Genomic DNA, 27679 nt, shown 5'->3' with positions numbered 1-27679 from the left:
TGTGTACCAATCACTGTAAAGAGACTGCAAAGAGACTACACCATGGCCACCTACCTAGAGAATATGCCACCCCAAACAAAGACAGGCTCTGAGCTTGTATAGACTGAGCGCCCACAACCTGGAGATGGAGACGGGGCGACACAGGCAGACGTACAAGCCACAGGAGAACAGACGGTGCCAGCACTGTGACCAGGGGGCCCTAGAAGACGAGACCCACTTCCTGCTACACTGCACCAAATACTCAGCTGTGATGGCCGTCTACTACTAAAGACTCTCTGCCCACATCCCAGACAGACGAGAAGAGGAAACTCTACATCCTACTGGGAGAAGAAGAGGCCACTGTGGAGATCGCTGCCCAATACGTGTCCAGCTGTCACCAAACAAGAGGAAGATGAGACTCTACGGACTGTTATACCCCAAACCACCTGCCCCACCCCACCTCCCCATATAGTGGTCACCAACTAAGAGGAAGATAAGACTCCACGGACTGTTATACCCCAAATCAGCCACCCCCCCCCCATACTCTCCCCCTTGACTCCAACTACCCCCCCCCTCCCCCCACACTTTACTAGCTTTGGCAATGCCAAATATCCATTCGGACGTGCCAATAAAGCCTATTTGATTTGATTTGATATACAGTACAGACCAAAAGTTTGGACACACCTTCTCATTCAAAGAGTTTTCTGTATTTTCATGACTATGAAAATTGTAGATTCACACTGAAGGCATCAAAACTATGAAGTAACACATGTGGAACTATATACTTAACAAAAAAGTGTTAAACAACTGAAAATCCGTCTTATATTCTCGGTTCTTCAAAGTAGCCACCTTTTGCTTTGATTCCTGCTTTGCACACTCTTGGCATTCTCTTGATGAGCTTCATAGTCGTGAAAATACAGAAAACTCTTTGAATGAGAAGGTGTGTCCAAACTTTTGGCCTGTACGCCTGTACTGTGTGTGTATATATATATATATATATATATATATATATATATATATATATTATTTTAAAGGATAATATATACTGTAATGATGTAGAGAGTTATATAACAAATTGCAGGGGTCCTGCATTTTTAATCTTACACCCATCACAAAAGGTCCTGTTTTGTATGTTACATCCATTGCAAATCTTATATGCTGTAGAATTACAGAGGGACACTTAGGGCTCGTTCACACGGGGGGGGGGGGATTTTGAAACAGCGTCACTCTCGGGTCAAAACCCGCCTGCCACAACCATCGCGGTCACGGCTTTCCCCTCTGTAGCCGGCTCAAATGAATGAGCTGACATCGGAGGGTGCTGCCGCTAGGCGGAAGCCACGGCTCAGTGCGCCGCGGCTTCCGCCTGAAGAAAGGTCATGTTGCTTCTTTTTTTCTGCTAGCAGAAAAAAAATGCAATCTACATAGACCACTATTGTAAAGGGGCGGATTTTGAAGCGAAATCCGCTGTCAAAATCCGCCCCTTTGTTTATGTGTGAACTAGCCCTTAGGGTATGTTCACATGGCTGAATTTGAGGAATATTCCACCTCAAGATCAGCTCCAAATTCTGCCTAAAGCCAGCCTCCAATCATTCAATGGTTAGAGATAGTTCAGCTAGCAGAAAAAATAAGTGACATGCTCAAACTTTAGGCTGAGGCCCCACGTTGCGGAAACACAGTTTTTTTTTTGTTGTTGCAAATTTTGTTACGGTTTTTTGATCCAAAACCAAGAATGGCTACAAAAGGATTGGGAAATATATAGACAGCTTCTTATACTTTTATCTTCTGCTCAATCCACTCTTGGCTTTGGCTCAAATAACCACAACAAAGGGGCAACACAGTGGTTAGCACTGCAGCCTTACAGCATTGGAGTCCTGGGTTTGAATCCTGCCAAGGATAACATCTGCAAGGAGTTTGTATGTTCTCCCTGTGTTTGTGTGAATTTCCTCCCATACTCCAAAGACATATTGATAGGGAAAAATTTAGATTGTGAGCCCCATATAGGGCTCACAATCTATATTAGAAATAAAAAGCTGCATTTCTGCAATGCCTCAGCCCAAACTCCTCCTGCTGAACCTTTCAGTTTGAGCAAATTCCGTTGTGTGAAAATACCCGACTTATGTAAAGCTGTTATTCTAAGGTAATGAAGGGGGACAATTTCTAGAGATCTGCCAATATCACTGTCCTCTTCCACAATCTCACATGGATAACACCCATAGTACTCACATATTCACATGACCATATCATTTTCTTGGCCATTAAAAATGGACAACATGGTCTGGGATTGCATCTGTTTTTGATGTTTTTTGCATCTGAGATGAATTTCAATTTTTTTTTTTTAGACACAACCCCCTAATCCATTTTTAACAGATGCAAATCTAAGGTCAGTCCTTTTTTTACGTCCATTGAAGCTTGGTGTGTAACCCCTGTGTCAACAGGAACACAACTATTGTTGGGACATTAGGAGGGTTTGGGACACCAATGTTGTCAATGAAGGGCTTTGCATGCATTTGATGAAACTCCTGTAAGGTTCTTCTGTACTGCAAGTACAAATAATAGGGGTGGTGCTGCATTTGACTGGGACCCCCACTATACCGTGATCGGGGCTGCACAAGCAAGTAATAGGAGCAGTGTTGCTTTCACTAGCAGCTTCCGGCACCCAGAGGAGACTAGAACAGATGATCTGTGTGGGGTCCAACAAATGACATGCTGATGACCTATCCTGTGGACAATACGATTTGGGGCCGGACAACCAGATATATATATATATATATATATATATATATATATATATATATATATTTTTAATAACTGTACAATACAAATACAACTTATTTTATGTAAAGGTTGGAGGTCATTCCGATTCCAACTCCACAGTACATCAGTTATTGTGGCAGGTATTACCAGGTCACAGGCTGCAAGTGTACCAAAGCAAAAAATTCCAGTTTTGTGCGACTTTCAGTAGAATACACAAGTAGATTTCCCAAACTAAAATTCAGCATTATGTATCCCCATCCTTCCAGAACTGTGATAGAAAGATAAATGGGAGCAAGGACTACAGATGAAACCACATTACCTGCTCACTGGGGCTGAGACGCTTTAAATAATGGCCCGAATAGTCTGTAAACTAAGATTTAAGTTTCTAAGGTAAATAAATGCAGGAAAATGAAGAGCGCCAGCATATAAATGTGAGCGCTCTCCTTCTTATGTTAATGCTGGCTCTGGAGCAGCCTAGATATGTCTCCTGGCTCCCAGCCTGTTTCTTTGTCTCCTTTATATCTTTGCATTAATCTACATAATGAAACAACTACAAGTAAACATCAAACAGATATATCAAAGCTCTCGTCCCTGTTCAAACGTCTGGCGGCAGAAACCACCTCAAGAATATATGTCACCGCTGCTAAATAAACCCGTAGCTTCAGACCACGGGCTTTGGATGTGTTTACTTGACGCTCGGAGAAATTCCATTTAAGAACCCACCAGTAAGAACTGCAGGGATTTGGTAATTATACAGTAACATGGAAGGCAGAAAAACATTAGTTTATACAATCACCCTGACCTGGTGTTAAGACGACTCCACTGGCAAGACTGCACCGAGACCCCCGATGAGGGTTACAGCACTGTATCAAGGGGCCAGTTTAGCACTCTTAGGCCGGGGCCCCACTTTACAAAAACACAGTGTTTTACAGTACAAAGTAGATGGATTCTGGCCAACCACAGGACTAACACATATTACTGTATCTGTTTACATCAGTCTTTTTCTGTGGCCTGCTACATGGGGCCCTAGCCTTAAGTACTAGCAATGCGGCATCCAGAAAGTAGAGTCCAAGTAAGTTACACAGTAAGTCCATGTCAGGGTTAGTTCACACTTGCTTTTGTATTCTGCCCATGGAGACCAAGCGGACGGAATACAAACACAATTGCAAGCGCTGTGCTGTCAAAGCACACGAACCCCATAGACTATAATGGGGTCCATGTGCTTGCCGCGCACTGCCCGCACGAATCATGCAGATTTGTAGTGGGGGAATAACGAAGAGTTAGATGAGGGCTGGATTCACACATGCATATTTTGGTAAAGCCAGAAGCGTATTCAAAAGGATTGAAAGGAAGGATTAACACTTCTCCTTCGTGTTGGATCCATTTTATCAGGGATGTGGGGTTGGTAAGCCATGAACTCTATTTTTCCACAACCCGATTACTGATCCGGTTCCAACTCCTTTATAAATGGCTGACAGCCATGGTTAGTCAGAAGTAACACAGATCCTCTAATTCAAAAGTCAGTGATTGATTCCTATGAAAGTAAATATGTAGTAATCTCTATAATTAAACAATATTAATAGTTATATAATATAATTAATAATAATTCTCAATTTTATTTTGAAGGCAGCATAGGAGTTGGTAAATGTTTTCTGACTCCAACTACAACCAGAATTGGCCCCAACTCCGATATCTATGACTCCACAGATCTGAATTTTGGCTTAAAAAATTGTACCTCAAACTGCACCAAACACTGTATGTGTGATTCAAACCTACAGAGCAAATGTGATTGTGTGACTAAAATACCAACAAGGTGAGCAATTTGTCTGCGACTTGATGCGACTAGTTTATGATACCATTTTACCTGCAAGTTGCATGTTATGTTGGATCTACAATACCCATTAAACAGTAATATGCAGCGTGAGTTGTAGTTGTATGCTACCTAAACTGAACTCCATGCTAGCAAAGTCACCGGTAATTTTCTACTAAAATTCCTTTTGTCTGTTGCATTGCAGTCTAGCTTTGCTTTGTCGCCATAGTCATCATCATTACTCATCAAGTTGTGATGCAACGTTGTAATCTTCATCTTTGGGATGACCCAAGTTACCACGTAGCTCTTGCTTTCAGGGTTATATATTTTATACTTTTGTATACTTCTCCACCAGCAATGACGTCACCTTCAGGCTACAGCCCCACATTGTGGAAAAGCAGCATTTTTGCAGGACTGGGCCTTTGCCTCAACCACTGTTAACAAGGCAAGTCTTCTAATAAAGTGAAGCAGGCAGCCATTCAATGCTTCGCTAATAGGCCTGTCACCCAATCCATCTGATCGATCTGCATGTGAGAGACTGCCCTCTAGCAGGGAAGCAATGCATTTAAAATACTGCTAATGAGAACACGCACCAAGGGACGGGAGGATAAGCAGCGAGCCACCAGTCAGCGCGTTCATCTATCAAAAAGACAACCCGAGTTTGACGGCTTCTCCTGGGGGCTGCTGCACATTTCAGTAGTCATCTGATGGGTGACTCTACCTTCCAACCTAATCACAAATTTATGGTTCTGAAACTCAATATTATAATTCCGCATCTGCTGTTTCTGCTTTATTCTACATCTATTACAATGGTTTGTTCAGTTACCATATGTTTGCTGCAATAAAAGGAAACCAAATCTTTGGAAGAGCTGGGGGACAACCAATATTACATCGCAAACACAGACTGCCACCCAGCTTTCTAGAGTCCTGAACAGTTTATCTGCCATCTGTTACACAGAAATACTGCCTCTGTAATGCACTCAGGAAAGATATCAACCAATATAGTGGCAGTCATCCTGCTTGTCATTCAGCTTTCCAAGTACAGATAGGACTTCCTGGAGTTTATTTTATTTTGTATTTTAGGGAATTCACATGACTTCTTGCAAACATTTCTGTTCATCGGTCCTATTTATCTGAATGGGGTTTGCAGAAGACCATGGGTGTACTACTTACGTTAGGTTCACATGGAATAACTGGCAAAGGAATTTGGAATCTGACCCTTTGTATCTCATGGCGTATGACATAGCAGAGCTTCAGCTTTCCACCAGGGCTTTGCACGCTGATAAACCTCAGACACAATGTGCAATAATGAGGAATTTAGAGCAGATTTGATGTGGAATTAGCTGCAAAGAACAGCATTTCATCCTCTATAGTGGAGCTGTCCAGTGTGACTCCCAGCTTATGACTCTGTTCACACTACTGTCCACATTTAAAGACAGGGATAGCTAAGCATGTGGCACTTTTCTTGCAGTCAATGCAGCAGACTCCACTGACTTATCATGAATCTGACATATGAATGATCTGTCTACGAGGTCAAATGGTACATTGCACTGGGCCAAGTGGTAGTGGGGGCCACTTCAACGGAGCCAAATTGGGTGGAGCAGTCCCACGTTTCGAGTGCTGTCCTGTAAGGCAGGTAACACTTTCTGCATCTTTAGGACACAAATAAAGTTGACTACAATGGTGGAGTATGGAACTACTAGATTTGTGCTCCACCATTTAGGCTTCAGCTGATGATGTCTGTGGCAGGGAGGCGCCATGAGCACCGAGCCGGAGACATCACTACAAGTGAGTATCATTTTTTTTCTTCTAAATTTGTATGTAATATATTCATTGAATGGTCACTGAGGGGGCATTATGTGGGGCTACTTGAGGGGATACTATATTATGTAAGCTGGTTGAGGGGACAATAAATTGTGTGTGTAGGGGGGAGGGCTCTTATGAAACCTTTGAATGAGGCCTACTAATGTGTTAAAATAGCCCTGTCTGTCTAAGCTAACTATTGGTACAAACTTGTATTTAAAGGGGTTTTCTGTCCCCAACTAGAATTTTCATACTGGTGACCTATCCACGGGAAAGATCATCAGTATGTGGTTTGTGGGGGTCAGATACAGACCCTGCACATATCATCTCTTCTATCTTCCTCCAGGTGCTAGAAGCTGCTATTGGACAGACTACATACAGTAATAGGAGATGCAATGCATTTCACAAGAATCACCTCCACGTGGTACGTGGGGCTGTTGTGCTGCTCCTATTACTTGGATAGGAGGATCACTACAAGCACTACCCATACACCAGCACCCGGAGGCTGCTAGAACAGCTGATCTGTGCGGGATCTGGGTGTCAAATCACATACAGTATAGGTCATCAGTATGGAAATTCAATTTGGAGCATGAAAACCCTTTACTACTCGGTCATGCAGAAATTGTAGATCTAGTACATTGTAACTATCTAAGAAATCAACTGGCACAAATATATAACATGACTGATTTACTTTACCATTGTTTTGTACTTTTAGCTCCTGATAACATTAGTGCATACACGAAGGACCTAAGATATTGGAAGCCATCGAAAAACCAAGACTGGAAGTAACTAGGACCAGATCCCACAATATTCTGTGATATTATCTGACAGCCACAGAGATGCAGAAGAAGCGGGGAGTGGGCTCAATGCTCCGATTCTAATAATGTGAACATTTTAAGGGGAAGGAAAAGCCAGATTAAACATTTCACCAGATACTACTATACTGACAAGATCAGTTCTATGCTTGTATCCACTGACCTAGATATCCCAAAATACAAGTTCTAAATAAATCTCTCATCACTATATAAAAATGTTGCATAAAAATAAGCAAATACAATTATTATTTTTTTTTTAAAAAAAAAAAATCTTAAAATAAATGCCATTATCTGTGACCTTTTTTTTTATAGAAGTTAGTGATTTAGTGGATTGATATGAGACCAGATGAGGACGACCATCACTGCCATGACTGGTACTCGCCAAAATCAAAATTCCGGCAGCGCCAAGAACTACATGGCCTGCAGGAAGTGTCTATTTGATAGGACTATGTGCAGATTCCTTGCATTCCTGCCTTCCCTCACATATATATATATGGCTGCCTCCCATCCTCTTACACAGCAAACACACAGATGACTCTCACATGTTCTGTGTGCCCCGGTGAGTTCTCTCTCAATAAAGAATACCATATGTTCATGTATGTACGCACAAAGGGGTCTCTCGCCCATCACCTTTGGTGACCCACTTTTTATGTCATAAAACCCCCATAAAACTACAAAGCAGAGTTCATTCCCACTGTCACATATAAAGCAATGCATGCTTCAGATCTAATAGTATGGTTATAGTTGTGAAGTGGCGTGACAGTGACTCAGCTTCTCATAAAAGTCAGTGAAATTGTAGGTCTGCGTTGTATAATGTACAACAGAAAGGTAAATTAAAAGATGTGAAGAAATGCTAAATTATATATAAAGCATAAAATGTACCAGAACAGAATGTACCAAACTAATGGAAACACACACAAAAAATGGAGGCGCAGGGGTGTAAAGCAAAATGTCATCGGTACAATGGACAGTAATAGTGTTATATGTCTTGCTTGCCACGGTATTATACGTGACAAATAACAAAGATAATTGGGGGTGACTTATGTGTTCAACATCAGTCTTCATAACCCCTGAGCCAGCAGAGGGTGCGCCCCATTTATAACAAGGCACATGTCTCCTTATAAATGAGGCGTACCCTCCATGGGGCTGTGAGCCTCAAGGGAAATCTATTCCAGGCCGTAGCTGACATAGATTTCAAGCATCAGTTATGCTATATTTCTGGTGTAAATCTGTGAGGAAAGAGGGGGACCCTGCTCCAGCACTCCCTCATCATGACCCGTTTTCAAGAAAGTGGTGTGGACTGCGCAAATTTCTGGCATAAATGATAATAAATTCTGATGGAGCCGATGGCTTGACCTCCTGTATGCCCTAGTCATGTCCCATTTTTGGGAAAGATGCTGCAATTTATGCCGCAACTGGTGTTTAACGTCAGAAATGCGGCATAAAACAATATATAACTTGGCCAATTGTGTCTTGTTATGTTTTCTATACTCATTGGAAGCCTCCTAAAAGGGATTTTTTCTGATGGTACTAAATGAATAGCTGCGAATAGATCATCAATATGTGATCAGTAAAGGGCCGACACCCGAGGTCAGTGCTGTTTCCATGTCACAGGCCAGTGAAGTCTCAATCATTTGTCATGTAGCCTTAAGTGAATGGGGTTGAGCTGCGATACCAGGCAAAGCTCCTATGCAATGTCTTTATGCATTGAACTCACCTGAACACTGCAGTCTCATCAAGCAGCTGATCTGTGGAGGTCCAAGGCATTAAACAGAGATTCCCATATACTGATGACCTATCCTAAGGATATGTTATCAATATGTAACTTCCAGTACACCCCTTTAATTTAATAAGAGATTTCCAAAGGGACATAGCTCCTCCAGGTAACTATAATATGAGATAATTTTTTGGCAATGATCTTACACTATACCTTCATATTCTGCTGGGCAAACACACTGGTAGTCGTTGACTAGATCTTTACAAGACGCTCCATTCTGACATGGGGCTGACAAGCACTCGTTGTATTCCTCCTCACAGTACAAGCCATGGTAACCTGTAGGGACAAGAAAAAAGAGCCACTTTTAGTAAAATCAGGAAAAAGATAAACAGTCCAGGGCTACCAGATATTACAATGCAATGGAGAATTAGAAAACATGGCTGTTTTCTGTTTCTCAGGAAGTGACATCATGTCCGTTGGTGACATGACCATACTGTTCAGGCTCATTCATCTGTATGGAACGGTGTTGTAGCATTGTCATGTGACCAACAAATGTGAGGTCACTTTCTGAAAACAAAGCAGCCTCATAGGGTCACGGACCTGACTTTTTTCTTGATTTTAAACCCAGGTTACCTTCCTACCCCTTTCCTTATCTTTGCACTGCATACTTAAGACATAGTTGTAGTAGTGAATAACTTGACCTTTCTCAAAAGGAACATCATATTGAGTAAATCAGATTGATGTTATACTGTTTTACGTTGGCTGTACCAAGTCATTCCCTACTGGGAGATATATATCAATATGCTGACAGTTCCTTTATACACCTACTCTCGAAACATGTTATTTGAACATTTAAAGGGGTATTCCATTCGGAGACATTAATGGCATATTCACAACACATGCCATAAATGTTCGCTAGATAGAGGTTCCATCTCTAGGACCAGCATCTACATCAAGAACAGAGGTAGATATGTATATACCATAAATGTCACAGATAGTAACAACCCTTTAAATAAAATATACATTTCAACCACATTTGCCTTTAGTGAATAACAGCAACAACTACATACACTGGGCAGATATCACAATGGGGGTGCTGAGTGTTTGATATCTGATAGTCATAACCAATCCAGAGAATGAATCAACAATATAAATCCTTAGACAACCCCTTTAAAAAAGACATCAGTGAAAGTACAACATAAAGACCTACACCCCTTACCTGACTGGTTATCCCTTCCTGCACCTCTTTTATGTATACCGTAATTCTCACAGTGCAGCGTCTCTCTGCTCAGACTCCATGTACATTTCAAGGTTCCCTTTGTGCTTTGTCATCAATCACATGACACCCCAGAAGAACATCACACAGACAGCTAAAGACAGTAACATCTCTGCCTGCTGGGATTATCCTTTAATATATATTCTCCTATGTAATCTAACAGACCATAAATATACAGTCATGGAGGCTCCACTTTCATATTCTTCATTATAACTGTGTGAGAGAAGCCTGTCTCATTATCAGCAGTATCTGTGATAGGAGTTTCTGTCTCCTCCAGTGAAGAGCCTATACAGTATAGTACATGTAATTTTATCATATAGGAAGTTCTTGTGTCTGTATGAGGGACACATACAAACCCATAGACTCAAGTAGAGAAAGGGGGTTCATTCTGTTATCATACATAATTATATTACTAACAGGAAAAAATGACATACCGTATTTGCCACATTATGGCAGAAGCCTTTTAAAATTTTATCGACCCTAGGTTCACACAAGCATTTGGGTTTCTGTTCTTCGGGTACTCTTGGGGACCCGAAAAATAGAAACCCTATCTGTTTAGAATGCGGTTACCCACAGACTTCATAGACCATAATGGGGTACACAAGGTTTCTGCCCAAAATCCACAGAGAGAAAAGCCCTGCTTGTTGGACTTTTCTCTCCACATATTTCAAGCGAAATGGTGGATGAAGTCCCCAAATGGTCACTGAAATCTGGTGTGACCGCAGCCTTAGGGTCATGTATATATTCTCTTGGATTCATACTACACGAAGTATGTTAACTGCATGTTTCTATGGTAGATATAATACACTGCTTAGTTGTGTCCAATTATGTTCTTTATTTGATGCAGTGCAGTGCACAGTAGCGACAGGGGAAGATCAAAAAGCGACTTTGTTTATGGTACCAAGCCACCCTCTCCAACAACTTTCTATGATTTTAGGTCAAATCCGAACTCCTTTCATGAGGAGTCCTATACTGGTTCCCATAACTTATCAGCAGAGGTGATAGGACCAACCAAGACTGGACCCCTCTCTAAGGACCCCGTAACAGCTACATGGGCTACCTCAAAGGTATACACCTACGCGTGGAGGACTCTGACTTTACAGTCGTGCAAAGGAAGAAGTAACCTCATTATTACTGGCTGCAGCAGAAGCAGAGTAGTAGTGGTAGTGGCACTGTCTGCTCCATCAATAAAAGGCTTTCTGTGAACCTATTCATAGCTAACTAGTCTAGGGTGAACATGGAAGCTTTAGAAAAGATCATTATAAAAATACCTCTGTGCCGCTGCTGCCAGACTCCAGGTAACCTGATGTGACTATACCCTGCCTAGCAGGCCGAGCACAAAGATAGCCCGAAAAGAAGAGACCAGCAGCAGATCAAGGCCAAGCATCAGACTGAAAGGAAACAGGGAAAGTAGAAGCCAAATGTAACAGAGAGAAACCAGTGCCAGGATGAGACTACGGAGAACTGGGAGCAGAACAAGAGGGTAAAAGCTGGAAATAAGAGGCGCAAACACAAAAAGGGAAAGATTTTACACTAAGAGCATGAATTACTAAATGTAAAGCATATAAGGACCTGTTCAGACTCTATTCAAGCCTTTGGTCACAGGTATTCATCAAGACTATTCCCTGGTGTATTTCTCAACAGACGGCTCCAATGTATTCCACTATATAGAGATTCACTGGCATATACTGTATTGCGTCTGTGTAAATGGGTACACCAAGAATAAGTCCAATGGTTCGCTGTACAAGATAATGGTCTAGGAACATTCACCACCTCGATAGACACCAACAGGATACTTTTTCAGCTTTTGGCAAGTGAATGGGGGTCTAAGGCTGTGTTTGACATATGAGATACATGTAGAACAGTATTCATTAAGACTTTCCAGGGTGTCAAGCAACCTATAGATTGTGCTACAGAAGATATCCCTGTCCATATGCCATATCAAAGTATTCGGATGTCATAGAGGGGGGCCTAGTCCTTTAAAGAAACACAAGAGAAATCTAAATCATCAATATTTGGTTCCCTATGGAGGAGCAGTCCTGGAAGCGATGATATGGCCTACAGAGCCCTGATTTCTACATCATCCAGTCTGTCTGGTATTACATGAAGAGACAGAAGGATTGGAGCAAGCCTACATCCACGGATGATCTGTGCTCAGTTCTCAAAGATGTTTGGAACAACCTCCCTGACGAATTCCTTCTGAAGTGCAAATGTAGACAGAAGTTAGAGGACAGTCGCACCAAATAGTCATGGAATTTTTTTTATTTTTTTTTCATTAATTTCATTTTGTTAACTGACAAAAATAAACTATTGTCACTTCTATGCATCTTTCGCTTTTCTATGCTCTTAGGAGGTGTTCACACTCCGGTTAGTAGTGTCTGTTGCTAGAATCAGTTACGAAATTTTAACAACAGGCACCAACAAAATTGTCATAAATCCATTAATAATCCCATTGATTTCAATGGGATTTTATCTGTTGTCCATTTACACTAAGTCCGTCACATGTCAGTTTTTTCACAGATATAAAAACTCGGGGTGCAGGACTTTTGTGTCTGTTCAAAATAACAGACTTAGGCTGAGGCCCCACATTGCAGAAACGCAGCTTGTTTGTTGCAGATTTTGCTGTGTTTTTTTTTGTTTTTTTTTACCCAAAACCAGGAGTGGATTGAGCAAAAGAGAAGTATAAGAACTTTCTATATATTTCCCATTCCTGTTGTAGCCACTCTTGGCTTTGCTCAAAAAAACGCAGCAAAATCTGCAACAAAAAAAGCTGCGTTTCCGCAACATGAGGCCTTAGCTTTAAGGTGGACGTAAGCGTCTATTATTTTTTAACTTTAATGTCTATGGCTAATGGAGAGTAAAGGATGGTTGTCCGTTTTTACTGTCCGTTTTTTTTCTGCGCATGCCACACAGCTAGGTCAATGAATGTGTGGCTGAAGGAGCACCACATCAAGACCCTGTCATGGCCAGCCCAATCTCCAGACCTGAACCCCATTGAAAACCTCTGGAATAAATCAAGAGGAAGACGGACAGTCACAAGCCATCAAACAAAGAAGAACTGCTTACATTTTTGTTCCAGGAGTGGCATAAGGTCACCCAAAAGCAGTGTGAAAGACTGGTGGAAAGCAAGACGCCAAGACACATGAAAGCTGGGATTAAAAATCCTGGTTATTCCACCAAATATTGATTTATGATCTTCCTGAGTTACGACATTTGTATTGTTGTTTCTAAATGAATATGAACTTTTGTTTTCTTTGCATTATTTTGAGGTCTGACAGCGCTGCTTCTTTTTTTATTATTTTGACGATTTCTCATTTGTTGCAAATAAATGCAACATTTTTTGCTTTGAATTTCGGAGACATGTTGTCAGTAGTTTATATAATAAAAGAACAATGTACATTTTACTGAAAAATATACCAATGAAGAGAAAAATATGAGAAACTGAAAATTTTGCAGAGCTCCATACTTTCTGTAAAGGAAATCAGCTGTCTGTGCTCTTAAACTGAGCCACCCATCTGAAAAATAAAGGAAAGCTGCAGTGTAAAGCATGGACCAGAGACACAGCCAACCTGAGTCTCTGAGCACAATTATCAGAAATTGGGTGTAAAATTGGGCAATCTTATCCTCCAACCACTACAGAGGAGGTATAAGTGTTCATGTCTCTATCCTATAGTAACAGAACATTTCACGATTCATCTCTACATATAGCGATCTCTGGAAACCTTCCCAGTTTGTGTTATTGGCCATCTGGGAAAGGAAAACTGAGTTTGTCTAGAAGGAATTCATATCCTCCTGCGGGATTCTGATATTTATAGAAAATAAATATTCAGTATAAAGTGAATGGTATAATGTGGCATGATGGGATAGCCATACTAAACAGAGGTATAGAGCTCCCTCGCACCAGTTTGTAGGTCAATCCCACAGAGCTCAGATGTTCTTTTACTCTCTGTAATGATGTGAGAGCGCCAATTTATTTCCGCAGAAGTGCTGAGATTACCTGATGGATTCACTATGTGCTGGCACTGACACAGCGGTTACTGCCCACCCTGGGCCTCATAGACCTTACAGGAATCATCTGCTATCATAATCTTCAGGTTATATTACAAGGTTATAGTTATTTTGGAGATGTAATAAAGCCACTGATAACTTATGTCTGCTTAGATTTGTAAAGAGATCCTGATATTTCTCATATGTATAGTATGTGTGCGGCAACATCAGCATGACAGGGAAAAGGGTACAACGTAACTGAAATATAGGTCGTAGTGGCGCATAATGTGTTTGTCATGTTCACATTTGTTGTCCTGATTTCTATGGGGAAGATTTATTATGCCTTGCGCGCCGATTCTCTGGTATATAAGGCATAAAAAAAAAAAAATTTTGTTTAATTTTGGGTTGTTGTGAAAAAAATTGCAACATGCAAGGGGCATACATCTGGGGTAAATGATGGTGGAAATGTACACTACCTATGAGCTGGCGTAAATTTCTCTCCAAATGCAGTCTTCATAACCCCAACACCACAAATGTATAGATTCATTACAGAGACTATGTCACAAAATGAACAGAGATAGGACCTGCCCTGAGTTCTGCCCCCGCTCATGCCCCTGCACAAACGATCATATGTATGGGTCCATTAGAATATAACAGGTCAGTGTGCTAGGCATTAAAAACACAGCTAGAATGCTGACAAAGTTCACTTCGGGGGATATATGTTCGGATACCATTTTTGGCAATTCGATAGTACATTATACACCTGACAAAAGCCCAGCCTTACTTGTAAGCATATAACCCAGCTCTATGTCTTATAACATAAGTGGTGACACATTTCAGTGCCTGCACTGTTGATGGGCACAATGTGTGGGCACTGAAACACCTTTGCTTAGCACCGCAGATAAGACTAGCTGCTGGATTAGTACCCAAACTAAAGCAGAACGCAACCTGTAATAGGTGCAGGACAAATGTGGATGCCCTCAGTATTACACAAGGTTATTAGGTATATGGGCTAGCTACCATGTAGTATACAACAAAGTCAGCTAATTCTAGATAAGGCTGTACTGCAAATGAAGATATAAGGCCCCGTTCACACAGGGCGCGGATGGCGGATTTTGGTCCTAATTCTGACACGGGAATCTGCCTGAAGAAAGGGCAGCTCGCTTCTTTTTTCCATGAGCGGCAACATGTCGCTCACGGAAAAAAGAGCGCTAGTGGTCTACAAAGACCGCTATTGTGAGGGGGCGGATTATGATGTGGATTCCATGCAAAAATCCGCCCCCTCTTGCCCTGTGGGCAATGAATGCTCCTCCAAATCTGCCCCCTCACAATAGAGGTCTATGCAGACCGCTAGCGTTCTTTTTTCCGCTAGCAGTTTGTTCCCTTTGTGTCCTTTCTTCAGGCGGATTCCGTGGTTCATTCAGCCCCGGCGTCCGCCTCGCGGCAGCACCATCCGGTCTAGGCCCTTTCATTTGGGCGTACTCCGGAGCGGAAAGCCACGAATGTCGGAAGCCGCGACAGTCGCATTTTGGTCCTATTCTGACGCGGCTTCCCGCATCAAAATCAGGACCAAAATACGTGCTCCCTAGCCCCATGTGAACAGGGCCTTAGAAACGGACGAAATGATCCCAAATTGCCATACAATGACTTGTACTGTGTACATCTAATACCTAACACTCTACCTTTTTGCCGCTGTTGCTGTTGTGTATGTACTGTATGTGCATAATTTTAATGGATGGCATTATCTGATTTCCCACAATCCTGCACATTTTATACATGACAGTGTATGTGTTATTCTGAACATATAACAATATCTCTTATGTCCACTAGGTGGTACAAGACAGATCCGGTTCTCCAGCATCACTACAGTATTTTTTGCAGGAGTCAGAATTGGAGAAATCTATCATTGTAGTTACAAATCACACAGTCCTGGATTCACTGATACCAGATAACCGTTATATTCCTGTTTATGTAATGGGGTCTATAGAAATGTTCCAATTACACTATATCATTGGGTTTCAATAAAAGCCCCCAGGCTGCGGTTGATCCTCCATGCTAATCCAACCTGCTTAACATTCTTGTCATGAGCAAATCTTCAAACCAGCACAAAGACCCTGACCCAGTGTGGGTGCTAATGGAGGAACCTTTTATCCCACAGCGCTGTATAAGTGACTGACAAACCTAGTCCTCAGCGACGGCAGGGGTAGGAGGAAGGCAGAACAGAACTGCAATAGTCCCAGGAATATTACAATCACATCAGAGCCACATTCACAAATAGTGTACTTGTGGCTTTACTAACAGATAGAATACATAATGATAGGGACATTCATAGAATTCATGGGGTCAGAATTGCCCCCTGGGTAAAGAAGGACAGAGGTTTTAGAAATAATGTAGTCTCTTGATAGTTTTAAGTAAATGCCTTGAAGAATAACAAGGAAAAAGAAAAAGAAACCCCAATTACAATTGTGTGCTTATGGTACGTCTGCCTACACTAGTCCATTAGTCCAGAAGACAGGCAGCGTACTGTAACCCTATCAGTTACAAAAAGGTCATACATTGAACCAAAATGTGGTGAATAAACTAAAATAGTCTATGTGTTGGAGTTTGTATGCAGTGGCTTTATTTCTTTCCGTCTCTTACTTGTATAGCCCCAACATATTCTGCAGCGCCTTATAGACATTGTCAGTCACTGTCCCCTATGTGGATTATAGTATGGCCCTTTTGGGCATCTGCTCATGGCCACCCAGATCTGTCACCAACTGTAAGTGTATGTCACTTAGCAGTGGCTATCGGTAATCTTGTACCTGTAAATACATGAGCAATGTATAAACCCAACCTAACACTATAAATAATAATCAGCCCATTTATCAGGCTCTGAAACTATAACCTGGCGGGGGCCCACAATCTTCACATGTCCTGGGCCCACAATCTTCACATGTCCTGGGCCCACAATATTCACATGCCCTGGGCCCGCAATCTTCACATGTCCTGGGCCCACAATCTTCACATGTCCTGGGGCCCACAATCTTCACATGCCCTGGGCCTACAATCGTCACATGTCCTGGGGCCCACAATCTTCACATGTCCTGGGCCCACAATCTTCACATGTCCTGGGGCCCACAATCTTCACATGTCCTGGGGCCCACAATCTTCACATGCCCTAGGCCCACAATTTTCACATGTCCTGGGCCCACAATATTCACATGTCCTGGGCCCACAATCTTCACATGTCCTGGGGCCCACAATCTTCACATGTACTGGGGCCCACAATCTTCACATGTCCTGGGGCCCACAATCTTCACATGTCCTGGGCCCACAATATTCACATGTCCTGGGTCCACAATATTCACATGTCCTGGGGCCCACAATCTTCACATGTCCTGGGGCCCACAATCTTCACATGCCCTGGGCCCACAATATTCACATGTCCTGGGGCCCACAATCTTCATATGTCCTGGGCCCACAATCTTCATATGTCCTGGGCCCACAATCTTCATATGTCCTGGGGCCCACAATCTTCACATGTCCTGGCCCCACAATCTTCACATGTCCTGGGCCCACAATCTTCACATGTCCTGGGCCCACAATCTTCACATGTCCTGGGCCCACAATCTTCACATGTCCTGGGCCCACAATCTTCACATGTCCTGGGCCCACAATATTCACATGTCCTGGGGCCCACAATCTTCACATGTCCTGGGGCCCACAATCTTCACATGCCCTGGGCCTACATTCGTCACATGTCCTGGGGCCCACAATCTTCACATGTACTGGGGCCCACAATCTTCACATGTCCTGGGGCCCACAATCTTCACATGCCCTGGGCCTACAATCGTCACATGTCCTGGGCCCACAATATTCACATGTCCTGGGCCCACAATCTTCACATGTCCTGGGCCTACAATCGTCACATGTCCTGGGGCCCACAATATTCACATGTCCTGGGGCCCACAATCTTCACATGTCCTGGGGCCCACAATCTTCACATGTACTGGGGCCCACAATCTTCACATGTCCTGGGGCCCACAATCTTCACATGCCCTGGGCCTACAATCGTCACATGTCCTGGGCCCACAATATTCACATGTCCTGGGCCCACAATCTTCACATGTCCTGGGCCTACAATCGTCACATGTCCTGGGGCCCACAATATTCACATGTCCTGGGGCCCACAATCTTCACATGTCCTGGGGCCCACAATCTTCACATGTCCTGGCCCCACAATCTTCACATGCCCTGGGCCCACAATCTTTATATGTCCTGGGGCCCACAATAATCTTAATCCGGTACGTACTATCTGTGTGCTTGCAGAGGACATATTAGCTATCTTTGCTGAAGGCATCTCCTCCATCTTGTATAGTGGGGCACCCTAGCCCTGTGACCACAACAGTTTAATAATTTTTGTATTACCATTGTTAATAGGGCTGTTATTACATCACTATGTGTGGTGCTCTGATTATTTCACTATGCTTATATGGCATCAATGTATAGCAGTCTTATTTAGGCAATTATATAGTGGCATGTTTTCAGTGTATGGCAATATTATTTGACTCTTATCTATCGCTTGTAATAAATTACTGTATGGTATAGTTATTTATACCCTTCACACCAAATGTGGGGTGTTTCCAACAAAAGGTTCCACATAGGGACCTACCTTCGTGTATCTCAGATTCTACAATAGGTATTTTGTTTTTATGTTTTAGAAATAGATTAATATTAATATTTCTAATAAGAAAGTGAAGCTCAACCTTCACTAATCAATGAGGTATCACATTAAAGAGCACATTTCATCACTTCCACCAACTCCAGCTTGTTTCATCCATCAATTTCCGCTACTCCGGATTCTGGCACAGTTGAAATAATTTCTCTAGCCCCCACCATTCCAAAGCAATCAGTGCTGTTATTTTTGGCACCCAATATGCTAATCCAGCTCTCTACTGTCAGGTGGGTGGTCCTGGGTTAGAGCAGTCAGCCGGGGACCACCCACCTGACATTAGAGAGTCTAATCACCATGCTGGGTGTTGAAATTGAAATATATGATTGTTCAGGAATGGTGAGGGCTAGAGGAAACATTCCAACTCTGTTGAACTTCATGGAGCAGTGCCTATTGCAGGCTGCAAAGTGTTAGAGTTGGAGGACGTGGTAAAATGTTTTCTTTGATGTCAGATTTTCTTCTTCCATTGATGGCTACCATGGTACAACACACAGATAGCAATCTAATCCTGGCATCCTTGACAAACAACTGATTTTGCCGGGGGAAGCTGTGGTCATGTAGGCACTATCCCTCCAGGGGCACTGTATTGGAATGTAGAAATTACATGGTGGCTGTTCAGATAAATGACCATGGATGTAAAAGGTGTATTGGTCACACCAGAACCTCTCTGGCTTATAGAGAGGGGTCCTGACTAATTGACTCCCCCCATGCTGCACCCAAGCGCTAATAGGGCTTATAGAGAGGTTGTCTCATTGAGATGAGTCTTATAATTGCCTGTGACATTAAGAACGTATTCAGTACATACTGTATCAATCTTTTTATAAAGCAGTCAGAACTAGATACTGTTTTGAAGTTTCCACCACAAAGGGAGTGCAGAACCTTCCTCACATCTATGGTCTCTATGCTATTATACTATTAAAGGATTAGTCACGAAAGAAAGTAGTGAAGTGCACTGTAATTACCAGCGAGACACAACCCAGCATGTTTAACCTCTTCCCTCGGACGTCTTTATGACATAAATGCTACTTTTACTGATATAGATCCTATCGGCTTCTGAAGCTTTCTGTCCGACAATTCTTAGTGGTTTTAGTAATATTTTTCGGCTTCAACACCACTTACGTGATCCTGAAGAACACACAACAACAGTAATAATATACCATTAGTACATTTATTCAGGGCCAAATTATTACCCATGAGAAAAGTTACTCAATGAATCGACCACACTGAAAAACCTGAATATATTTAACAATAAGGGTACTATCACAGTGTTGTCAGAGGGTGGCGCTAACACTCACACTAACAGCTGGACTGTACCTGGACTTACCATTGCTTCAAAAACACAAGGAAACACAATGGAGACATGCCCTATTTCAGTATGTTTTGCAGATCCTCTTAATTCTAGTGTATGGGTACGTGTTATGACAGCTCCAAAGACATAGGAAAATATAGAAAATGTAAACAGATCAACCGTGCCAAGAACAGAACCAAACATAAGCAGGGTTATGTGCTGCCCGTGATTATCAGAGACATCACATGTCCACAAATTGTGGACGTGTGAATGAGCCCTTATTTGTGGCAGTGAAATATTACTACAAAAAAGTCAGTGAACAGTTGCGAAAAACCTTGTGGAAAAGACCACAGCCGAAACGCATTACGTTTTTTCCGCAGTGTTTTTCACAGAAAGTTTGCAGAGTTTTCCTCTGCGAACTTTCTGCTTCTATAAGGCTCCGTTCTCACGGAGTAATGCGCTGCTCATTTTGACACGTATACACGTGTCAGAGCGCGGTGCTTCAAAACAGATCCCACTGATTTCACTGGGTGACGGCATATGCGCGCTACACATTGAAATCAATGGGAGGCTTTGTAACCCATTGAAATCAATGGGATCTGTTTTGAAGCACCACGCTCTGACACATGTATATGAGTTGTAAGCCGATGGCTGGTCAGGTAATGGAGGGGGTGTACATCTCACCCAGACTATTCAGGTGGGTGAGATGAGAAAACGCCAGGAATGTTTGTTCTCAGCAGACAACTTTCATCTGCTGAGCAGTTTGGTAAATGCTCAGTATTGGGCTGGATTTTTAGGAATGACAGGTAGGTTGGTAGTGGGACCTGTCATTCCACCCCCCTCCAGTCCACACTTTGGGGTTGATCCGGCAGCGACTCACCTGCAGAGAGTCTCCTCGTCAAGGAGGTTTAAGAAGCCAGCTCCAGCAGCAGACTCGGGGCAGAGTTTGGCTGGAGAGCCAACAGAGAGGTCATATTTTTGGAGCTGTGTCCTGAGTGATTCTACTGGCTGTTGGATTTCTGTTATTCTAGGTGAGGTAACCTATTCTATGTTTAGTTAGAGCCTAGCCAGCAGGTATTTATTTTTGTATTGTTTCCTTTTGTTGCTGCACTATATTTTTGAGTGAAAATAAACTCTACCTTTGTTTTGGATTAAAGAAACTGGACTTGTGTGTCTATGCCACCCCACCAAGCAACCCCAGACCCTGACAGTATCTAAACGAGCGGCGCGTTACTCCGTGAGAATGGAGCCTTATACCTATATGGAAAAGCCATCTTGTACGTAGATATAATTGACAGGCTGTGATTTGCAAAAATGCTTGCGTTTTTGAAGTTGCAGCATTTCTGCTGCAGATATTTTCTGCAATGTGTGGATGGGATTAGCCAGAACCCCATCCACTTTACAGATACTGTAAAACATGCTGTTTTCTGTTGCAGCATTTCCGCTGCAGCTACAATTCCGTGTTTTAGTAATGTGGGGCCCCAACCTTAACCTGTATGTATATGTACTGTATGTTGTGTTTACTAGCAGCATGGCTGCGCCTGCTAGAGAACCCATGTTAAGACCCAGTCTAAAAACAGGTGATTTCCATACGGATCAAAAGTTGCTCTTCTTTTTAGCAAGATTACACTTTGAGGGGGCATTCACACGGAGTAACGCGGCGCTGATTCTAGCACGATAACTCGCGTATGAATCAGCGCTGAAATACAGTATTCCATTGAGTTCAATGGGTTTAGTGTGCGTAACACAGTGAAAGCAATGGCGTAACACAGTGAAAGCAATGGGTTAAAAAGCCTCCCATTGCTTTCAATGTGTTACACGCGTTAAACGGAACCCAATGAACTCAATGGGATACTGTATTGCAGCGCTGATTCATACACGAGTTATCGTGCAAGAATCAGCACCACTTTACTCCGTGGGAATGCCCCCGACACAAGATAGGTAGGGTCACTATATGACTACGTATCCTTACAATAGTATATAAGTGGTTGAGAGGTGATTTTGGTAGAGGTAGACTCCTGTCCGCTCTTTTCCTGCGTACGTTGGAAGCAGCTCATTACAGCCCTGCCGAAACACTTGGGATTTGGGTTCAGATACAATCGATGCAACATCTGCCAAGAGTTTGTGTGTTCCAAACATCACAGGTAGGTTTCCTTTGGGCTTTGCAGTTTCTATTTTATTTAAAATCTATTCTTAACCCTTCAATGAGAGTGTTCGTATTAAATAATCAGATTTTTGTTGCAATTTTGTGGTCTAACAAATTTACCAAAATAATTTTTTAATGACCGATACAGATGATCTCTTCGTTGGAGACTGTTTTGCAATGTCAGATTCATATGAGTGGATGGAAAAGTCCGAAATACATGGCTTTTTTGGCCGCTGGTTTCGGTTTTAAAAACAACAGGCACCCAATGGACTTCATTATAAGCAATGGGGTCTGCCTGTCCGCTGTTTTGGTATTCCAACAGATCAGAACAACGAACAGGCATCACCAGTGTGACCTTAGCATTATTTTTTTATGAGTAAGTGTACTAAAAGTAAAATAAAATTTCTTTTAAAGTTTTTTTTTTTTTTTTTTACTATTATTTTACAAAAAGAAAAAAAAAAGAGATATACTGTGAAATATCTCACAGTGTCACAGTACATATAGCAAAATACTGTATGTAATACTAGTATACCTGAAGCACCAGGTCCTCTTCATTAGAAAGTATAGGGAGCTTAGGAGCTAAAAAAAGGAGAGTCCCATACAGTCATGAAGATATCAATAAGGTATAGAAGGAGAAAGGAAATAAGAGTAGAAGAATAGGGAGAAATAGAGGTAAGGGCAGTGGTCTGAGTTAGGTTGTGGTTTTTCCAGGGGGTGGTTAAGGTTCATTGTAGAGAATGTAGAGCATGAGAATGGAGTTAATATAGTTAGCCCATGGAGGCCAAATCCTTGGAAATTTGTAGCAAAAAAAAAAAAAAAGGAAAAAAAAAGGAATTACATTTTTGGGAATTTGGGGGGATATTCTCAATACATTATCTACAATGGATTCCCAAGGCTCATCAATAGTATGAGATGATAAACTCATATGCACAGCCTCTTGACTCTGGCACAGGACTGCCCAATGTGAAGCGTGTTCCCCGGAAGAGCGCACCCTCTTTAACACTATAGTATATAGTAATATAGTAATTTGGTATTAAGTCATTGTTGTAGTCACTAATATCAACAGAATAAGACTTTGAGGCTGAAGGTCCACGAGGTCTGTCGGACGCCGATGAGTTGAACACATATGCGAGTAAAGCAGGGGCTGTCACAGCTCAGCTCCTGCCTTACTGCTGCGCTGCGGCTTCGGTGTGTGTAGGCGCGATGTGATGACAACGCGGAAAAAAGCGTGGTGTTTTATAGTTACTTCAAAGTGGATGGGATTCTAACAAATCCCATCCACACATTGCAGAAAAATATGCTCAGCGGATACGTTGCGAATTCCGAAATAACTGTGTGTGTTTGACCTCCGCCTATCTGATATTAATGTTCTATCCTAACAATAAGCCATCAATATTTTAGTCCCAGAAAATATCTTTAACTGTCTTCCTATGAAAGTGCTTGCTTGTGTATAGACCAATAAGCAATAATATACAGTAGCATGCAAAAGTTTGTACACCCCTGGTCAATATGACTGTGATTGTGAATAGTTAAGCAAGCTGAACATAAAATGATCTTCAAAAGGCATAACATTAAAGTTGACACATTCCCAATGTATTTTTTGGAAAAAAAAAAACAAACCTATTTTCAGATTTTAAATTTTCAAAATAAGAAACAATGAAAATGGCCTGATGCAAAGGTTTGGGCACCCTGTATGGTTAGTACCTTGTAGCACCCCTTTGGCAAGTATCACAACTTAGATAAGCTTTTTGTAACCAGCCAAGAGTCTTTGAATTCTTGTTTGAGGGACTTTCATCCATTCTTCCTTGGAAAAGTCTCCAGTTCTATGAGATTCCTGGGTCGCCTTGCATGATCTGCTCTTCTGAGGTCTAGCCACAGATTTTCAATTATGTTTAGATCAGGGGACTGTGAGGGCCATGGTAGAACATTCAGCTTGCACCTTGTTAGGTAGTCTATAGTGAATTCTGACGTGTGCTTAGGATCACTATTCATTTGTAGAAGCCATCCTCCTCCTCCTCATTATGTTTTCAATTCCTTTTTTTTTTTTTTTTTTTACAAATGGTGTTATATTTCCTTCAAGAATTTGCTGAAATTTCATTGAATCCATTCTTCCCTCTACCCATGAAATGTTCCCCATGCCATTGGCTGCAGCACCACCCAAAAGAATGATTGATCCACCCTCATGCCTAATGGTTGGACAGATGTTCTTTTCTGGAAATTCTGTGCCCTTTTTTTATCCAAACATAACTTTGATCATTGTGGCCAAAGATTTCTATCTGAACCACAGGAATTGTTTCCAAAATGCATCAGGCTTGTTTAGATGTTGTTTTGAAAACTTCTGATGCTGAATTTTATGGTGAGGATTAGAGATGAGTGAATAGTATTGGAAACTGCAGTTTCGAATACCTTGCTCCATAGGAATGAATGGGAGCGGCTGCTTAACCCCTTGCAGTTCGCCTGTTCCCATTCATTCCTATGGGAGTGAGGTATTCGAAACTAGAGTTTCGAATAGTATTCACTCATCTTTAGTGAGGACGCAGGAGAGGTTTTCTTCTAATGATCCTTCCATGAAGGCCATATTTGTGCAGTAATTGCTGAACAGTAGAATAATGTACCACAACTCCAGAGTCTGCTAAATCTTCCTGAAGGTCTTTTGCAAATAAGCGGAGGTTCTGATTGGCCACTCTGGTAATCCTACAAGCTGCTGTCTCTGAATTTTTTCTAGGTCTTCTAGACCTTATCTTGACCTCCAATGTTCCTGGTAACCACCATTTCTTAATTACATTGAGAACTGAGACAAGGACAACTTGAAAACGCTTTGCTATCTTCTTCTAGCCTTCTCCTGCTTTGTGGCCTCCACCATTTTCATTTTCAGAGTGCTAGGCAGCTGCTTAGAAGAACACAAGGCTGCTGCTTTTTGGCACAAGGTTGGAGGAGGCTGTGGATTTATAGAGGTGTAAAATCTACATCACTTGTCCTTTCCTAAGAATGATAGAGAAAAAGCCATAACCCTAACTGGCTAATGAAGGTCTGAGACCTTGGTCAACGTTATCTGAGCGCACAAATCTACAAGGGTTCCCAAATTTTTGCAAAGTACTCCTTTCCCTTTTCCACTCTAAAACTATACTCAAATATAATAATACACAGATATTGCTTAAAATTACAGACAAGTGTGTTTAATCTTTAACTTTATGCCTTTTAAAGCTCATAAAGGTCAATTTGACCAGGGGTGTCCAAACTTTTGCATGTTACTGTATGATGTATACAGTACTAACGATTATTTGGATGCCATGTAAGATATATATAGCCATATATATAGACCATTATCTCATGTCCTGGATATTTCTTCCATTATAAGACCATTTCCTAAACTGAACAGTAGCAGTCATATACATTATGTAACATATTCCCAGAACATTTAGACGTCTAAAGGGCACTATAAAATATTCTTGCACTGCAGGCCATATATCATGAATGTTTTCCTACTTAGGTATATGAAACTGATTTATGCTCTCATGAATAAAATACAATTCTGTCACTTTCACAAGCTCGATGAGAACAAAAGGTCACTCAAGGTCAGAGCGCCTGCCGATGAGACCTGAAGACTGAGGACTTATTCTGTTTGACGGAAAAAATCAGACGGAAATCTTAATGCTTCTGGCTTCCTGCTGTCCTGATCAAAACCAAATACTAGCTTTTGAGGTCCTTCAAAAGTCATTTTCTTCATTCACGCACTTAGGAAATGGTCAGTTGAGAGTTTTTTTTTTATGAGATTCAATGCGATGACATTGCAGGGATAAGTCAAAATCACACAAATTATCTACAAGTCTTTCCAAAGAACACACCAGCAGACATGTACCCAGCGCCAGCCATGGAGCCATGCGTGGATCTGTCTTTCTAGCCTACTATTTACTGTGCTTCAGGTCAATGAGCGTGGAGGCAGCTTTCATTCATTCTGTTTTCTGCATCACAGTACGCTTGTGCCCATAGTGGTTCAGTGCTTAGCTTTTCTACCCTACAGGGCGAGGTCATGAGTTTCAATTTAACCAGGTCAATAACTGCATTCATTTTCTCTGCTTTTTTATACTGATTCAAAGGACTTTCTATGATATATGATAACTATAATGGGGTACCTACATGGGCTGCACTAGTATCAGTTGCTATTGGACCCTGAGAGGGCTCCAAAGATGCCACTGTCACATAAAATATACCACTAATTTAAATGACACAACATTGGTAGGGGTCCATTTACAGATTTTGCATTGGGGCCCATGAGCTTCACGTTAATCCTCTGCACCACTGTATATGCGTCTCAGATTGGAGGATTAGGCTGAGTTCACATCTATATCAGAAGCTCTATCCAGAGACATAACTTGAAGCTTCTGAGCCCCTAAAATCTGTAGTGGGGTCCCTAACTGCCTCAAGGTCCATGGTTTGGTAGTGTCTGCGGCTGAACCCCCATAAATATGTCCCTGGACGTCTATCACACTTGTCTATTATTTCTGTATGGACAAATATCCTATTATATGACACAACTAAAAAGAAAAAGTTAGAGTTTAAAGTTTGTCAAGTAAAATAAATTCTTTGTCCAAAAACACAATAAACACCAATAGTAATACCGATAGTGAAATATCTTAATATTTGAACTGAATAAACTTACCTGGGATGCATAGACATTTGTAACTAGTCCCAATGCTGCGGCAGATCCCATGGGCGCAAGGACTAAGGGCACAAAAATCTGCAAGCTGGGCACATGTGGAACCCATGTATCCTCGACTGCAGTGGCAGGAGAATGAAAGGCCGGCTGTGTAACAACTACCATTGTTCAGGCAAGGAGATGCGGAGCATGGATCTACCTTCTCCTCACAGAAGGAGCCCAAAAAGCCTGCAAAGAATAACACTTATCATCTACAAGCAGGAACATTGCATCTATTCAACAAAGCTCTACGTCCAGACTGAGAAATACATGATTTGTGGAGAAATGGAATAGGATATATTAACCATTATCATGGTAAAAACTGAACTAATGGATCAATCATGGTCATTCAATAACAGGTATTATGACACACCTAAGATAAAATGTCCCTTTTATGTTTCCTAATCTTAAAATCCATAAAAGTTTTACAAAGCCAGAGAAAACAGTTTGTGAAATATTCCAAGCAGATTAGTATGGCCGTAAGGAAACATAAGGTGAGCTATATGGCCAACAACAGCAAGCTGAGGCGCTCTATATGGGGCAGAGTGGTCTACGTGGAAGTAAAAATTGTCCTGACTATACAGGCGTTTGGGGGGTACTGTAATCCTACACAAAGGGGAGAGCAGAATGGTGGGGAATAATTGGCTGCCAGAAAAGTTAGGTGAATGATACAACTGAGGGTTCTGTATAATTT

General features: G+C 41.9%; 1 protein-coding gene across 1 annotated transcript in view; it reads right to left on the bottom strand.

The window, feature by feature from the left end:
- Positions 1–27679, bottom strand: part of DNER (delta/notch like EGF repeat containing) — a 187540-nt gene that overhangs the window by 5731 nt on the left and 154130 nt on the right. Inside the window, 2 exon segments of the mRNA XM_075269041.1 lie at positions 9092–9214; positions 26950–27174. Of these exon segments, the coding sequence (XP_075125142.1) occupies positions 9092–9214; positions 26950–27174 (348 nt within the window).

Source organism: Leptodactylus fuscus, chromosome 3 (genome assembly GCF_031893055.1).
Source record: "Leptodactylus fuscus isolate aLepFus1 chromosome 3, aLepFus1.hap2, whole genome shotgun sequence".
NCBI classification, from domain to species: domain Eukaryota; kingdom Metazoa; phylum Chordata; class Amphibia; order Anura; family Leptodactylidae; genus Leptodactylus; species Leptodactylus fuscus.
The sequence above is the reverse complement of the archived record's forward strand: the minus strand, read 5'-3'. Positions and strand labels throughout refer to the sequence as shown.